General features: G+C 34.1%; 2 protein-coding genes across 4 annotated transcripts; both read right to left on the bottom strand.

Moving 5' to 3' along the window:
- Positions 1-3,471: 3,471 nt before the first annotated feature.
- On the bottom strand, positions 3,472-10,428 carry LOC145099114 (ubinuclein-1-like). 3 transcript variants are annotated; one of them, XM_079036718.1, is made up of 13 exons: positions 10,039-10,428; positions 9,284-9,379; positions 8,998-9,093; positions 8,775-8,863; positions 8,214-8,691; positions 5,874-5,976; positions 5,488-5,597; positions 5,265-5,351; positions 5,040-5,165; positions 4,315-4,455; positions 4,184-4,231; positions 3,900-3,998; positions 3,472-3,808 (listed from the first exon to the last, which is right to left on the bottom strand). In XM_079036718.1, exons 1-13 carry the CDS (start codon positions 10,276-10,278, stop codon positions 3,668-3,670), a joined length of 1,854 nt encoding a protein of 617 aa, XP_078892844.1. In that variant the 5' UTR covers positions 10,279-10,428; the 3' UTR covers positions 3,472-3,667. The 3 variants fall into 3 exon arrangements, with proteins under 3 accessions (XP_078892844.1, XP_078892890.1, XP_078892927.1); XM_079036764.1 differs by having other exon boundaries at positions 5,874-5,973; XM_079036801.1 differs by having other exon boundaries at positions 9,284-9,370; positions 10,039-10,427.
- A 2,440-nt stretch (positions 10,429-12,868) lies between these two features.
- PTAC6 (plastid transcriptionally active 6) lies at positions 12,869-15,135 on the bottom strand. Its single transcript, XM_079036664.1, has 6 exons — positions 14,515-15,135; positions 14,140-14,208; positions 13,879-13,983; positions 13,534-13,653; positions 13,337-13,426; positions 12,869-13,252 (listed from the first exon to the last, which is right to left on the bottom strand). The coding sequence occupies exons 1-6, from the start codon at positions 15,019-15,021 to the stop codon at positions 13,136-13,138; spliced, it is 1,008 nt and encodes a 335-aa protein (XP_078892790.1). The 5' UTR covers positions 15,022-15,135; the 3' UTR covers positions 12,869-13,135.
- Positions 15,136-17,863: the final 2,728 nt, after the last annotated feature.

Below are 17,863 nucleotides of genomic sequence, written 5' to 3'. Positions count from 1 at the left end.
CGGAGGTGCTTCTTCCGAAAATCGGGACAGAAGAAGGAAAGAAACAGGAAGAGTTCCTTGATTGTTTTTTTTTAATCTGGTCAATTTTTATGTTCTTCAGTTAAGAGAGAAGGGAGTTTCATTGTGTGTTTATGGGACCAGTAGTGGGGTTCGATTAACAAGATGATGATCAAAGGGAGGGGTATGTCGATGGATTTGTGGAAGATGAATAAGAATAAACCTGGGTTAGGTTAGGGGGAGAGGGAGAGAGAGAGAGAGAGAGTGTGTGTGTGTGTGTGTGTGTGTGTGTTGTGTAAGATTTTATTTTTTATTTTTTTTAATTATTTAAATACCAAAAACAATAAAGAAAATAGAAAAAAGAAATTAAAAAGGGTAAAATCGACTTTTCAAGTTTTTTTGGACCAAAAACAATGAAAAACTTTGATTTTGGACCTTCGGTGCAAGCCAAAAACTTTGTGGACCCCATCCAAAGGTTTTTGCAAACCACAAGGACCAAATTTACAGTTTTGTCGTAATTTTAAGATTAAAGAATAGAAGGGTAAAGTGGTAATTTTAGTTGATGGTAAATAAGGTTTACTGAATGGACACGTGACTAAAGAGGTTTGTTTTATTAGGAGTAGGATTATAAGTGTAGGAAAATATTTTTAAGCTTATATTTACTATATATAGATATTAAAACTAAAGTCCTTAGCCACAGTATACTTTTTTAGTTTTCAAGTTTTGCCACAATACTTTTATGTTTTTGGCGGTTTAGCCCCTCTACAAGTAAACTTACATAAACAACATGGTTATGAGGACACGTGGCATGTGATTCAACACAGCTAAAAGGAAAGTTGTAGCTTTGGATTCACACAGTATTTTATTTATAAACTAGGCGAACGTCAGCGCGTTGCGCGGAAGTATCTATATAGTTAAAATCTTTACAAATATATGTTTTTTTAAATATAACAATAATGTCGTTGTTAAATTTGATATAATAATTCGTATACCTGCGGTTTAGTCATGAATAAAACTAAATATAATATATGGTTTAATATTATTTATAGTTGTTGTTATTGTTAATTCATTTTAAAAATTTATTTGTTAACGTTTTAATTTCTATCAGTGTAATTATTTAAAACATCAAACAATTTTTTTTTTTATTTTGATTTTAAAGGTAATAATATAATCATTTATATAGAGTTATTTTTAACTATTGTTATTGTAAGTTATTTTAAGATACTTATTTCAAAGCTTTTAATGATTATAAAAATATCTTTAGAAAGTATTTTAGTGATCTGATATTACAATTTAGTTTTTGCATTTAGCATTACAATTTATCACTTTCATTATTCACAAAATATTCTTTGGGTTTTTTTAAGTGGAACTGAAATTTATATTGAAGTTGACCCTGTAATGTTATATTTAAATTAACAATTTAAGTATTTTATTCATACCGTTCAAAAGTTTTAGCTTTAAACTGATAATGGTTTACATACAACAATGGTGCGGATTTAATTTTTGCAAAAACCGAAGGTCAACGGTGCGGTGCGGTTTCTATCCAAAAAACCGGTCCACCAAAACCGAACCACACCGCAAGCATGTATAGTAATAAATCAATCAATGTATATTATATGCATGCTATTTAAAATACTTATAAACGATAATATATTTATTATTTGTTTATTTTATGTTTGTGTAAGATTATATGGGGTGCAAAAGAAATGTTTTATTGTTAGTCAAACGTACTAATCGATTACATGAAATAAGCTTGTAACAAATTAAGTCAAAATCAACCAACTTTCAATTATTAATTAGTTTGTGAGAGTAATCACATGTTGTATTTTAAACGACTTACAATTTTTGATTATGTATTTTTATTTTGAGCTGAAAATGAATGGTTTAAAAAAACAGCACAATACAAACTTACATGCACATGGTTTTCAATTCTTACAGTTTTAAAAAACCACACCAAAAAACATAAAAAACTGCACCAAAATCTTAACACGGTTTAAAACCGAAACCGCATTTAAAAACCGAAAAACCGAACCATTGCAAAACCGCACCCAACGGTTTCAAGAATGCAAAAACCGCACCATGCGGTTTACGGTTCGGTTTGGTCTTAAAACCACACCAAACTGCACCATGATCACCCCTATCAAATCTAATAAAATAAGTATAATATGTTAAAAGTTAAAACATAACTTTATAAGTAGAAGTAAAAATATTATTTTAATATTGAAATTTAGTTTATTTTTTATTACACTTTAGGTTTGATACTTATTTATCCTTATTAACAAATTTATAATCATTATTAGAAAGACACTACATTAATTTATCACTGTTAACTATTTACAAAATATTTTTGGGTTGTTTAAGTTGAACTAAATTTTATATTTAAGTTGATCATGTAAGGTTATATTTAAATTAACAATTTAGGTATTTTATACAAATTGATCAAAAGTTGTAGCTTTAAAATGATAATGGTTTACATACAACATATTAGACCTAATAAATTAAGTATAATATGTTAAAAATTAAAAACAAACTTTATAAGTAGAAGAAAATATATTTTTTTAATATTAAAATTTAGTTTATATGATTACACTTTAGGTTTGATATTTATTTAACCTTATTAACCAACTTATAATAATTATTAGAAAGAAATTGAAAAGTCATGGAAGTTTCAAATGAATGTGGTGAAAGGAAAAAATCCATAAGAGTTTTAAATGAATGTGGTTCAAGAAAAAATTGCAAGTTTTATAAGTATATAATGAAACGTAAAAGAATTAAGTGTACAAATCCTTTTTTTTTTATGAATAATATAATTTTGTAGTTTAAAATTTTATTTTTTTTCCAATGATTTTATCGAGTGCCGAATAGGAAAAATATTTTCTCATGTTTGCAAGTTTCACCTGTTTTGTCCTTATATAGAAAAAAAATTGCAAGAACTGTCCTAATTAACATAATAGGTCCTTGTACAAAATTATATTTACAGAAACGATACATATGTTAAAAAAATTACATAAATTTCCCTTCCTAATAACAAATTTTAAAAGTGAGCTTTTGTCCCTATGTATAAAATGATTTATGAAAATGGTCCCTGTGAGATTGTTTTTTCTACATCCCCCAAAACGGGGAGAATGCATTTTCTAGTTGTGTAAAATCACATATACTCCATTATTGTAAGTGTATAGATATAATAAATAACTTGACATGTGTAATAATGAAATTTTTTTAAGCTTATAATTGTTTAGTGGCTAAATCCTTTTAACGGGGGAGATTTTTAATTATGACTTGTTTTTATGTGTGGGCATATTATCCACGGAAACAGTCTCTCTACTCTCAGATAGGGTTGTCTATCCATCCTACATCCCCTTGCCTCATTCTTATGGGCTCAGGGTGTTGATGTTGGTGTTTTTGGATATGACATGAATTCTATCAGTGACAATGCTACAACCCTAAGATAAAATAATAACGCAACTCGACTAATTATTCACATCACATTTTGCCACCTCTATTTAAAAAAAAAAAAAAAAAAATTGGTGGAGGGTGTATTATCTTTTGTGTATACGTAAAAGGAAACTATCATGGGCCCTTGAAACATATTTGGAGCCAAACTCACATATTAGAATCTGATCTGAGTTATTCACATTTTTATCTAAGTTGGATTTAAGCTTTCATACTACTACTCCACCTCCATCTTTCTCTTTGCCTGGGTGGCTGCAGTAGAAAATTTGTATTCTGAAGCTACAGAGCTTGCTTCGATGTCAATGGTAGTATTGGTTTTTGGAGAGGTAATTTTTTTCCTTTTCAACTTCTCTTGACCCTTCACACCAAATTAAGGAAATTGGAAAATAAGACACTCTGATAAATTATATTGATGAAGAATATAAAAAAAAATGAAGATTTAGAAGTACCTTATGCTTGTGTAGTGATTTTCTCCTATCTTTTGCCCTACAAATTGCTTCTCTAATCCCATGATTGTCCATTAAACCTTGTGGCCACAGTTCTGCAAGCTGCAACATTAATGAATAAGGATAAGATTAAAAAATCACATAATGGACAATTTCTCCCACTTAATTACTACATACATATCTATCTAGTCACTGTACTCTCAAATGTCATATTTATATGCCAGTTTGAAAAGTTACAAAATAACTAGCATGAAATTTAATGCATAAAAGTTTTAGGATAAGCTTACATCTGCATAGAGCTTCCTAACTTGAGGACCTGCATCTTCATCCAGTCCCTGATTACAAATGAGTAGCTATAAAAAGGCAAGTTTGTTTTTCAAAACGATTTTTTTTAAAGATAAGATGGATGAAGTGCTACCTCAACAAAAAGGTCATAAAGGATGCATATCTTATCCTCTAATTCAACATCCATAGTAATTTTTCTTTTAAGAATTTTTTTTCCTTTGGTCCCACTTTCTTGAAAATCATCAGATTCTCCAACCAGCTGCTGCTCCATAGCCTGAGATGATACAAACAACAGCAAAACATATTAAAATGTTTGGCTAAATGCTAGAAATAGCTATGTACTTTCATTTCTTTCTAACAGCGATGTACTTCCAGTTTTTTTCTTGCGAAGGAACTCTAACTCTTTGTTGAAAAAACTAACCAATTATAGCATTGTATTTTCATTTTTTTCTTATTAGGAGATTATACTTCAAAAAATATGTCCAATTATATCAGTGACAATTGCTTTTTATTTGGATAACATTGCTATACTTAGGTAGATTTTTCAAAGCATGAGACAAAATGAAAGTAGGATGCTATAACTGATGAAAGTGGTTGCTATTTCTTCTTCTATTTAACCCTGAAAAGTTTAAAGGACTGGTTACAAGCATCTCAAGAAACACAAAAACATTCAAGATTACTTATCAAAGAAACATGCGTCTCCACAGTCCACATCCATATTACCACATATCATTTACTCAATCATGTTTATTTATTCATTTTCTTAATTTCCCCTTCTTTTCTTTAAATAAATAAAAGCATATACTTGTGGGTAAATTGCAGTTATCTAAGAAATAAAACATAAGTAAGCAAGCATACCTTGGACATCATCATTGGTGCCCTTATCTTAACCATCTCCTCTATTTGTTTCTTTAACTGCTGCATCCTCGCATCTGTCTCTTCTTTGGCAGACAATCCCATATTAATCATGTTCACAATATTTCTCTGTTGGAAGGCATCAAATGATTATAAAATATTGAGCAGCTAAAAGCAAGGTTATATAAAAGAAAAATACAATAATATATGACAAAACAAATGCAATACCCTCAATGATCTGAGCTGTATCAGATGACCAACAATGCTCATCAACCGATTAAGTAGCTCCTTTGAGATTTTCCCATGGTTCGCATGCTACAGCCACCACAAATGTAAAAAAGGTTTAAATTGTGTATGTCTTCAGAAATATGTTCAAAAGAAGCACAATTATTGAAGACAAGAAAAGAGCAATTCCACTGAACAAACAGATAAAAAGTTAGGTGTCAATTACCGCAAGTCTAGCAACTTTAGCTAGCTTATGCTTTATGTCAGGAGGCATTCTCTTTTTGACAGCTGGAGAACAAGTGTCTGCATCAGCAACTCCCATGTTTGGTGGCCTTGCTGCCATGATGTCAAATATTACAAGTTAGCCCTTTTGTAACAAAGGACACGACATAACATGTTGTACAAAGCTTGGTGTACATTGGACTGGAACTGGGACTGATATTTTGTCCCACCACACCATTGATATATCATAGGTGCAAAAGACATGAATGCCCTCCACAGCCTCAATAGCCCTGGAAAGTTTGTCCAATCCAGTCTGGTAAATGCAGCGTTAATGAACAGAGAAGAGAAGTGTGACTTTGATATCTAGATAGAAGTGATCATCAGACATACATTCCACAACAGTCTTCTCCAAATCCCTGATAGCTTTCTCAAGCATTGTACTTTTAGGTTTGGTATTTGAACCTTCCTTTCTCACCATGAGAGGGCTCTTCTGCTGAAAAAATTACAGAAAGTTGCTTTAGATTACATTACAGACATTCAGAAGTAATAAATAAAATAAGAATTACATTATAGCGTTTAGAGCAGATAAGTCAAGATCAGAACTATTAGGTAATTATTAACGTTAGGGAAATGGTCAAACCCCCATAATCCTACAAGTTAAACAACAAATCCCGATTATGGAGATGGGTTGAGAAATAAGATGAAACGAGCCAAACATCTAATTTGTTAATTAGTCAATCGGATAAGTATTTAGGTAAAAGTGTTGAGGATTTTGATACTAATGTTAGTTTTGATCTACTGACTTGGGAGAAGGTAAATAGTTCGAGATTTCCAATTTTATCTCTTATGGTTAAAGATTTGTTAGCTATTCCTATTTCAACGATGGCTCCAGAGTCTGTTTTTAGCACAAGTGGGAGGGTGTTGGATTCATAAAGGAGTTCTTTAGGGGACAAAACTATCAAATGTCTAATTTGTACACGAGATTGACTTCGTATAGGCATCAATCCAGAAAAAGAAGATTAGGAAAAAATAACTCAACTAGAAAAAGGTACTTTTATTTTATCTCTAATATTTTTAATTTAACCTATTATCTAGGGTGACAAGCCATGACACGACACACAACTAAATTGGGGCGAAATTAAATTTTGAATTCGTGTTTGTATTCATGTCATGTGTAAAAAACACGACGTCATGCCGTGGCGGTGTCGTGTTTTAGCAAGAACTTGCAATTGATTTTGGATTTAAACAATTGATTCCAAACTCGTTTTGTTTGCTTGCTGGAATGTTAGTTTGGTCGTAAATCGTAATATGATTATAAATATTGGTTTTAAATAAAAGTAAACAAAACCAAATGTGATATATTGTGTTAAGTTGCAACTTAATTTATGGCTATTTTCTAATTAACCCAACTCACCCCAAACATGATTGACGTGAATCCGACTAACCACTAGCTTAATAGGGTCCGGTTTCTGGTGACTTTAAAAAAATTGATTAACTTGATCGAGTTGACCAAATTAACACTCCACACTGCACGGTACGAGTGTTAATCGGATGATGTATATAGTCTTAAGAAGTTCAAATGTATGTAAAAGATGTAAGGTCTATGGGCTTGATTAATTAATTTTATTCGGGTTAACCCGAACCGAAAAAAAAAATTATACAAAGCAACCCAAAACCTAACCCTATATGTATTTCGGGTTTGCCAGGTTAACTCGAATAACCTGATTTTGACTTTCAGATCCTAACTCTATTTATCTTATTCGGGTTCGGAGCCGGGTTGACCGGGTTCAGACATTTTTAACACCCCTAACTACTACAGGGAATCATCTGCAGGTAATGTAAAAGATGGATTTCTTGACCAACAAAAATAAAGCAAGAAAACCTTCATTCAACTCTAACATGAACATAAGTTTCATAATCCAATGGCTGGTAAAGAGGAATGAAGACCAGCTTGAGGCTACGAGGGTGAAATGGAGGCAAGAAGATTAAAACATGGAAGCTGGTGTAGTTATTTATGAAAAAAAAAAAAAAAAAGAACAACACTATTGTACAAATGGGCCTTTATATTGGACTAAAGACTCTCATGGATCCACTAGGAGATGTACAGAAAAAATGTTAGTAGCTCAGGGTTATGCTCCAACCTATATAGAAGTTTAGAAATCTTTGGGTTGGTGGCAAAAATGATTCTCACAAGAGCATTACTATGTTGAGCTGTGAATAATGATCAAACCTTTACAGGAGTTTGAAGTGATGAACGTCTTTTTTGCATAGAGGCCTTGGGAAAGATTTGAGCATTAATGCAAGGCCTTATGAAACTGTATCATGATAATAATCCACAAGAAACAATGAAACCTAGCTCATAATGCAGTCCAACATGACAGAATTAAACAAGTGGAGGTTGATACTTTATAGGCATGTCATTAAGAAGAAACTTGACAATGGTCTAAATTACTTGCATACCTACAGAATGCCAGATTTCTGCACCAAAGTATCACCATATTAAACTTTTTTAAAGTTTTGCAAGCTAGGGATGGAAAACATATATTCCCAAGCTTGAGACTGGATGTTGGTAACTTGATTTAATTGGTTTTATTTGCTAAGGATTTGTTGGTATGCACCCTCTAACTAAATTGTAGATACAAACTCATAATCATAATCATAATTAGATGATTGTTAGTGAGGAGAGGAATTCTAGGAATAAAAAAGACAGTACAGTGAAAGAACACTCACCGCAGCTTGCTGAGTGGTCCTGGTGGCCTTGGCTTTTGATTGTTCACGAATAACATTTTTCTCTCTAATGAGAAGAGGTTGGTTCAACTCTTCTGAGTTGTTAAGCAATAGCCCAGAATGAGAACTTGATTTCACATTAGAGCTTTTGTCATTAGACTTCTGCAATGGAGTCACAGAGGAGGGACTTCCATTTTTCAATTTACTACCATGGTCTTTGGGTTGGCATACCACAGCCTTCTGCTTGTCAATGTTCTTTGCCATTATTATAGCCTCAGAACTTGAAGGAATTATAGTGGATGAAGCTTTACTCTGAGATGAAATGATGGGATTTTTGTCTACTGGTGCATGTACCTTTCCGGCTTCCTTATTTTTAACTTTCTGAGTATTCAGCTGGCCACTATCATTCCCACCACTAACTTTTTCTGAATCTTTCCTTCTTTTTTTCCTCTGATGGTTTGGCAAAGCAGTAGGCTCATCCCTACCAATATATTCAGATTGGAGATATTATAACCAAGAGATAATCTAAAAAGAAGGTAGAAGAAGAAGAAAAAAAAAACGTACTTTGAAACAGTTGTGCGCTCCAACTTGCCACGATTAACAAAGAATCCATCATGCTTTATTTGAGAATCATCAACCTGGAAATAGTCATCCTGTGGAAGAGAAAGAAGGCGATAAATCTAAATGCAGACATTACAGATCTTCAACTAAAACAACTACAAGAGCAGTGAGATTAAGCAGTGCTTCAACATAAAACAATCATGCAAGGAAATAGAGATTAACAAACCAATTCGGTATCATCTATGAAAGAATCTTCAGTATCATACTCATCATCATCAGGAACAACATCATTGAGATCTTCCTCATCACTACTGTTTTTACCCTGAAAGTATAGGATGCAGCATCTTCAGGACAATGACAAGAATTTTCTACAACATTACTCCTAAGAGTTTGATGTAATTCTGTCAATCCCAATCCATAGTTCTACAAATGATGCAGAAGACCACTCAGATATGCCATCCTCATAGTTGTCCAGATAACAGCTTTTGTAACATAATAAATGTATCACATACCATGTATAAGCGCTCGATCTTCTCAATAACAGCACCAAAACGGCTACCAGGAGCTGCATCATTACCTTCATTTTCAGCAGGCTCTCCCTGCAAATGCTAATTGGACTAAGTACAGTGAAGGTAGTTACCAAATTACATTACAAAACAAGAAATCTCCTCATGTTATCAAAAAGAAGCAATGATAAACAAAGAAAATAAGGCTTTGCTATTCACTATAGGTTTATATCTGTAAAATTTTGTGCAATTATACTCTGTGAAATGATTTGCCATCAGAAATATTAACACTACCATTACCTATCTTCATGAGCATATCAGGTACACACAGCATTTGAGCAGGTTCAGAATGGAATTGCTGATATGTCTATACCATGATCACACATCAGTTCCAAAAATCACATCAGCAAGTCATTTCTAGGAAAAATAGAAACAAAAACGATATACTGTGAAAGCATTCTGGTGTAACTAACCTACTGCAAAATCATTCTACTTATGATAGTTACAACTTACAACTTACAAACTTCCTTGTCAATTTACAAACTCCTAACTGCTAAAGTAACAATTAAGTTTCAAACTCCAACTGAATTCTAAGAAGTATTTGAACTTATTCAATAACAAGCAATCATTAGGAGTTGAAAGCAGCTCATAATTGCACATACATCCTAGATCACCTTATTTTCAATCAAACTTCTACTTCCTTCATCCGAACTATAAGTAACGATTTAATCAAAAATATGGCAAGTTCACGAAGACACTACCGGTGGAGCATTAAGAGGATCTAGGTCTTGATTAACAGCAACAGCAGGAGGCATAGGAGGAGCAGGTACAGGAGGGGGCAGACTATTATTTGCAGTTTTGTTGGCATCCTTCGTAAGCTTCTTCCACGACACAATTGTTGTCTCTCCCGGCCTCAACTCCACCTCAAACCTTTGCCGTCCACCACCATTTAATAATGCCGACGATGCACCGTCGCTACCTCCGCAACCGCCTTCCTCCATCGGTAATTCTCCCAGTATATTACACCTTCACAGTCACATACATGCGTATAGCATAAGGGCTTGGATCGTCATAACCCTAGTTGAAAATAGTAGAGGGAATTTTGTATATTTTGCTATGACCTCTTGACTTCGACGATTCTCAGGTGTTTGGAGGATAAATAGATTTTAGCTTATTAGGTTTATTATCGTGGGAATAAACATTTTTTTTTAAATATGTTTGGATTAACTTATTGTGGCGGAAATAAGCAATAAGAGCAGATGGTATGGGCATTGTGGCGTGCTCGTTATGTTGAGGTGGCACCCTCAACGGCGTCGTGACGGGGGAGAACACCGGCCCCCTTCTTGTTGTATCTTGTTGTGGTGCTTCTTGTTGTCTCCATGACAAGAAACAAGCTTTTATATTGGCTGACAAATCATCTCTCTCTATCTCTTTTCTCTTAACATGGTATTATAACATCATGAACACTACCCCTCTTCTTGTTGCTTCTTGTTATAACATCACCACAACAGACCCATACCTAATGGTCTAAGCAATAAGCAATAAGCATTTAAGTGTCTGGCAAAATAAAACAGTTTATATGAGTAAAATAACCAATAAGCAATAAGCAATAAGCATTCCTCCCTTGATTATTTTGCTTATTCCTATCACAATAAGCTAATTTTTATCCAAACACTTAAATTAGCTTATTATGGTGAAAATAAGCAATAAGCTAATAAACAACCATTTTTTTCCTATCCAAACACCCCCTTAATTAATGAGTAAGAACCCAAAATGTTCATGGGAGTAAGGTGGGCCTTTCCGGAAATACATAAAAGAAAGAGTAAACTACATATTTGGTCCCTGTGGTTTTCCCAGTTTCAAACATTTGATCCTAGTATTGAATTTTTCAAGACTCTAAATAACGTAAGGCGTGACTTGGCGGCAATGTCAAGCCTCAAACTTTTTCGAGCCTTGGCGAGCCACGGTATTTGTAAGTCATTACTTAGGGCAACAATTTTCTATATAATTAATATTTTTTATATGTATTTTCAATTATTATTCATTTTTATACACATATGAGTTAAGGCGGCGTTTTGATAAAGCTTGGCGGTAGGTACAAGCCTTGGAGCCAATGCGAGCTTTTTAGAACCTTGGATTTTTCATATGGTCCGTATGGTTTGCATTTTTATTTTATTATTATTATTATTATTATTATTTTGCACCGGTGGTCCTTGAGCCTAACTCTCGTTTATTTCCAACATTAATGAGATGCATGTAGACCTCACATGAGGGCACTATCATATACAATTTAAAGTCTACACTGCAGAAGGTTTGTTTCCTACTCTCTTCCCCATCCACTATCTGTAACTATTTCCGAAGCTATTCCATAAACGGTGATTTGTGCATGGGATACCCAGACCCGGTCTAGACAGTGGGCAACCCTGGCGGTCGTCCAGGGCCCTTGTCTCTAAGGGGCCCAAAATTCCTAGAATATATGCTATATATATATATATATATATATATATATATATATATATATATATATATATATATATATATATATATATATATATATATATATAGAGAGAGAGAGAGAGAGAGAGAGAGAAATCAACTTATGTAAAAATGCTAGGAAAAATATTTTTCTTTAAAAAAAATGAACTTACCTAAGGGACCCAAAATTCATAGAATATATATTATATATAACGGTTTGCCTATTTTCAATTTTAGGGGCCCATATTTTCTTTACGCCCAAGGCCAACTATATCTTTGGACCAGCCTGGGGATACCCAGACAATAATAATAACCTCATGGATAAATCCAGGTTGAAGGTTATGACCTTGCTCTCAAAGTAGAAACAATTATAGTTTGTGGGATGGTTGGATCCCCCAATGTTTTGAAGAGCAGTAGAAGTTATTCTCGGGTTACTTAGATCCATGAATGAGTTTCATCAGACACTTGCAGATGCTTAGAAATACAAAATACAAGTATTTGTTCTTTGGTTTGTGGGTTTTTCAACCTTGTTGCAAGTTTGATACTTGTTGAATTGTAAATGGGAATCATGAAGAATTGAAAATTATTGACTTAATTATGAACTTGTTTGTATCTACAATGGTTGAATTCATATATGTGTAATATGTTGTTGTGATGAGTCATCACAGTTATTGAATTGTGAGCCAAAACAAGATTATTTTGAGCGTTTTGCCTAGATCATTTTGAGCAAGGCTATCGAAAACCAATTCAAAGCATTATTTTTTTACAAGGTTCAATGTTGATGATTTCACCATTTTATTGTAAAAGTTGATGGCATGTTAATTGAGAAAAAATATTGGATGAATCACGTCTCATTGAAGCTACATGGGAATGATTCTGCTCTTGCTGCCAACTTTAAGATTAGTAAAACGATTCTCCTTATCTATAATAAGAGAGAAGAGATGGATACAACTCCCTATGTCATAATCATTGGAGGCTTGATACACATATATAGTATGGTATATACAAAGCTATATATAACTTAAGAGGACCATCGGGCCTTAGATGCTCTTGAAGACGAGTTGGTTAAACTTACTTTTGTTATACTATCCAAAAAGATGGGACAGAGACGAACTATGGGTGAACGATATTTTCCACATACAATTCATCAAGATTACAAACTATATAACCCTAGTGAGCAAAATATGGAGTTGACAATAAAGATTGAACCGGACACTCGGTTCATACTTGTTTCACTATTTTGATATAAAAAGTTAACTACACATGAACATTGACACCTCTAATCGAAGGAAAGCCGAGTAATAATACAAGTTGGAAACCGTTATACCCGCAACCGAAAGGCCCGTGTTGTACAAAATCCAGCGCCTATCGAGAAACGGAAAACTAGAACCAATTTGAAACATTGAAATCACGCAGCTTGCTGAGATGTCTTTCCATGTCCTTTCTGTCCTTGTCCCACTCTTCCCTATGTACTACAGTCGTTGGATCATCTCTCTCCTCCTGCAAACCATATTAGGATCAGAAAAAGAAAAAGATACAAAATGCAATCATAATTTGGAATTGAAGTTGTATGGGATTTATCACCGAGGGGATTATTGTGAATGAAGTTGCATTATCCCGAATAACAAGAAAATCGTTCTTTCTATCTCTGTCTCTTCCTTCAGGAACCGTTACCTGAAAAAACATCATAATAAATAATTCCATTAAACAAAAGAAACAAGGCTCAATGGACTTAGCATAGTAAGATTTCTTTGATAACTTAAAGCATAATGGGCACTTACCAAAACTCTTGCCCGAGTTATTGACTTTGTCTTTGAATCAATGACATAAATCTCTTCAAAGTCTAGCACAAAATCAGGATCATCCAACCGCCGATTCCTGTAATGCTTCGTCAAAAACACCTTCAACAACAACAACAACGTATTGTCATTATAATCTCTACAAAGCTTTCATTTTAATATATTTTACACTTTGGTCCTCCAACTCTAGATCAATATTCAAAGCGGGGTATTTTGTATCTAGAGTAAAGTACTGAGTCGGGTTTATTGGATTGAATTAAATATAGATGAGATGTTATAATGTGGCAAAAAATTAAAGAAATTAACAAAAAATTATGAGTTCCTAACCTTCATAACCTCCCACTCTGATTTGTACATGGGATCTCTAAGTGCATCAATAGGTGGTTCCGTGACATTGTAGGTCCCCCAATCACTCTTTGCACATCTGATATACTGCAATTAAAGAAATGCATAATATTGTTATCCACTGGATCATGTAGAACAATGGTTGAAGAAAGGAAGTTTGTAAATCTGAAAATTAGTGATGAAATCAATGGATTGTTAAATAGTCATTTATAAGCATGAAACTAGGAATTTGTCTTAAGTGACCTTCTCTGGCATTGGTGCAAGAACTCTTGGAATTGCATAAATATCAGTATCTGGTTCTGTCACATACATCTGCAACACCAAAACAAAATATTTCAGTAAAATTCTCCATACACACATACTGTTATCAAAATTTGAGTCAATACCAATAACCTACACAATTCATGTACACTTAAAACTTTTTTTTTTGTGGGGGGGGGGGGGGGGGGGGGGGGGGGACAAAGTGTATGCTGTAGCCTTTTGAATTTGGGAATTTCTGTTAATCACGGGCACTAAATTTCGTCCAAAATGACCTTAATCAATTAAATCAATTTGAGTATCTGAAAACCAATATCTAACATAGATACAGATGTATGACTAATTTGTTTATGAAATTACCTCTCGGAAATCGTAGACATCATTATCAGGATCAGGTGGTTTCCGGATGAAAAAATCACAATCCATCAAACTGATCTTATGAAATTCATCCTCGTTTATTCTATAATCCACAACCACCTCCGAATTCCACCCCTGAGTTGACACGAAGTTCTTACTCTGTACCATCGCCATTCCTTCCTCACCACCGCCTCGCGAAGCGGCGACAAGAGCCTCGTACTCGACATCGTAATCTCTCTTGTTGTCACTCTCATCCGCTTCTTCTTCGTCCATATCGTCGCGGTCTGCTTCTCCACCACCGTCTGCGTCTCCATCTCCGCCACCGTCAGCGTCTCCCCCGGCATCTCCGTCATCAGAGAAGATCCTGAAGTCTCGTCTGGGTATTTTAAGTGATGGTTTGAGGGATAAGGAGGAGAAGGCGACAGTGCGGATGGGTTGTAGTGACGGAATTGGGCATATAGTTGGAAAAGTGCGGGGTGGTGGCGAGAGGAAGAACAGGGTGGCGCTCATGGCGGCTCCCTGGGGTTTAAGATAACGTTTTGGGATTTTAGATTCAGTTGGAGGTCAAACCGTAAATAGTGTCGGAGTATTTCTTTACTCTTTCCAACCAAACATAAATGCAAACTTTCCGGCAAATCATTTCACTATTAATTCAAAGAAAAATTATATATATATATATATATATATATATATATATATATATATATATATATATATATATGGAAAAGTGAATATACCCTTAAGGGTATATAAGCTTAGGTACCCAAACTCACTATATTACGTCATTTTGTATCATATATATACATTGTAATTGTTCAATGTTCTTATAATTCAACTTCTAACTTGATTTACTTCGAAGATATTTATAAATTTCACATTTATTGTCCTCTTACATAATTTTCATTTTTAACTATAATATATATAGCCTACTAATGTTCGACAAAAAGATGTAATGTAAGAGGAAGATAATGGAGAAATATTGGAAATGTTGAACGTAAATCAAGTTAGGGGTTGAAGTTTAAGAACATTATAATGAATATATGAAACAAAACATTGTATTATGGTGGGTTTGGGTACCTAAGCTTATATACCCTTAAGGGTATATTCACTTTTCCCATATATATATATATATATATATATATATATATATATATATATATATATATATATATCATTATTATATATGAAAACTCTTTTATTGTCGTGCCTTCGATATCAATATAAGCCGGTTCTTTTCGAGACACGTCACCTTACTCTTGAACGACGCCTTAGACATAACCATTGTTTCATACTTTCATATGATGCGCGTTGTGCCGTATCCACTTTACTTTCTTGGAATTCTATACTCAAACACTCTTCCCCTCCTCGCATCGTCCACCATCCTCAATTCATCCACCGATCCCCGTTCTCCATTAACCACAACTCCAACGTCTTCTTCAAGAAAACGTTCGACTAAATCCTTTACAGAAAAATTAACCATTACACCTGCTCTATCTATCGCTTTATAAGTGGTGTCGATTCAAAACATGTATCCGACCGCTTCCATCATCCATCAGAACACCTATATCCCAATATGCTTATCTCTTCTACAAAACTCATTGAACTCTGCATGTATATGAAAGGTTAATTTTGGGTTAAGATAACTCCATTTTCTAATTACGGGACAACTGCAATCAATTATCTATCAATTGGCTCTTCCCTGGTTCCCCCAAAGCCTTTCCTATACCACCTTCTTCTCTATTCTTCCAGCGACACCCCAATTCCTTCATCAGACTCATCTATGCTCCTTCACCAAGCGCCTCTCTATTGCATTCATTGTACTGTGTTCTTACAATTGGTAATTTGAAGTGTATAAGGTATTTGATTCCGTGTTTAACTCTCTCTCTCTCTCTCTCTCTCTCTCTCTCTCTCTCCTCTGATTCTGAGTATTCTAGCCATAATTCGTTTTTTTCTTAGCCCTAATTGCATTTTCTATCTATGTTCAGGGGTCGTATGGGTGTTTCGTGTCAGGGCAGTGTGGGCAAAGAGACATTTCATGATTAAGTGTCAGGCAAGTCTTGCATAATCATACACATGTGCAATACATACAGGTGCTTTGGTACTTTGCAGATTCGAGATGAAACTACCAATGGAAGTTGTTTGTATAATCATGTTATACATTCTACATAGAACAACCAATGATCAGTGCTTGAAGATGTAAGAATTTTACTATCTTTCTGCACTGTTGATTCTTTACCCAGATGGCAAAGTAGAACCAAACTCGGAATTGTGAATTAGGTTTCCTTGAAGACGACCACATCACAAAATAGCTTATTTGGGAATGGCTCTTTGTTGTTGGAATAGAATGATTCGTCCCGCATCTTCTTTCCCAAATGGTTTTGTGGAACTCAGCATAACAGAAAATTTATGTCAATCGCGTTCTTGGTATGTCCTATCTTATGTCTTTGATTTATTGTTTTTTAATTTGCACTTATAGTTTTTGTTTTAATTATTTCATAAGATGAATATTTGAGGTGTGACACAAATCCAAAAATTCAGATGAAATTTGAGGCGGTGGAATTATATTTTATATTTATTGGTATAATGTTGTTGAAATCAAAATTGCATCGATTGTTATCATCGTCGTGCCTCTTGCTTTATTTCATTTGCTTTCACTCATCTCTCTCTCCCCCCTCCCCTCTCTCTCATACACACACATGCACACTATCTTCGGAACTACCATTAAATCACAGGGACTTTGAAAGATTTAAACCCTTTATTCAGCTGCAATTTTTGTATTTTTCTATTCTTCAGTTCATCTTTGAATGACCCTTATACGTAATCCGTTTATGTTTTAATTGAATGCAAGAACATGAGAACCTCACTTTTCTGGTCCCATTGTTCAAAATAGAGCAATAGGCACACTCTTGAACATATCGGGTTTTGTTCATCCGTTTCTCTGCTTCATGTTGGTAAATAAGGGTCATGATCTAAATAACATATAAGTACCCATCTAATTTCATTAGTTTATTGAAAGTTATTGATATAGATGATTTTTTGGAGGATGTTGGTTAATTCATGTTTAATGGTCGTAGTGAAAATACTTGGAGGTACCCAAGACTAAAAAAAATATTCAAAGAACCATTTGGATAATTGGCAGATTGACAATGCTTTTGTACGGATCAGTATAGAGCACACATCTAGTTCTTCCATAACTTCATGCAAAATTTCACCATAAGAGATGCCTAAGCATGAAAGGTTGAAGTTGAGAACGTGTGTCTATACGTAGTTACATTCAAACACTACCAAAACGCAAGTGAGTTTTGAATTTATATCTTATAATATTGGAATGACGACATTGACTTCCCAAAAG

The sequence above is a fragment of the Lactuca serriola genome, chromosome 1 (assembly GCF_051521515.1).
Source record: "Lactuca serriola cultivar US96UC23 chromosome 1, Lser_US96UC23_V15, whole genome shotgun sequence".
NCBI classification, from domain to species: Eukaryota; Viridiplantae; Streptophyta; class Magnoliopsida; order Asterales; family Asteraceae; genus Lactuca; species Lactuca serriola.
The sequence above is the reverse complement of the archived record's forward strand: the minus strand, read 5'-3'. Positions and strand labels throughout refer to the sequence as shown.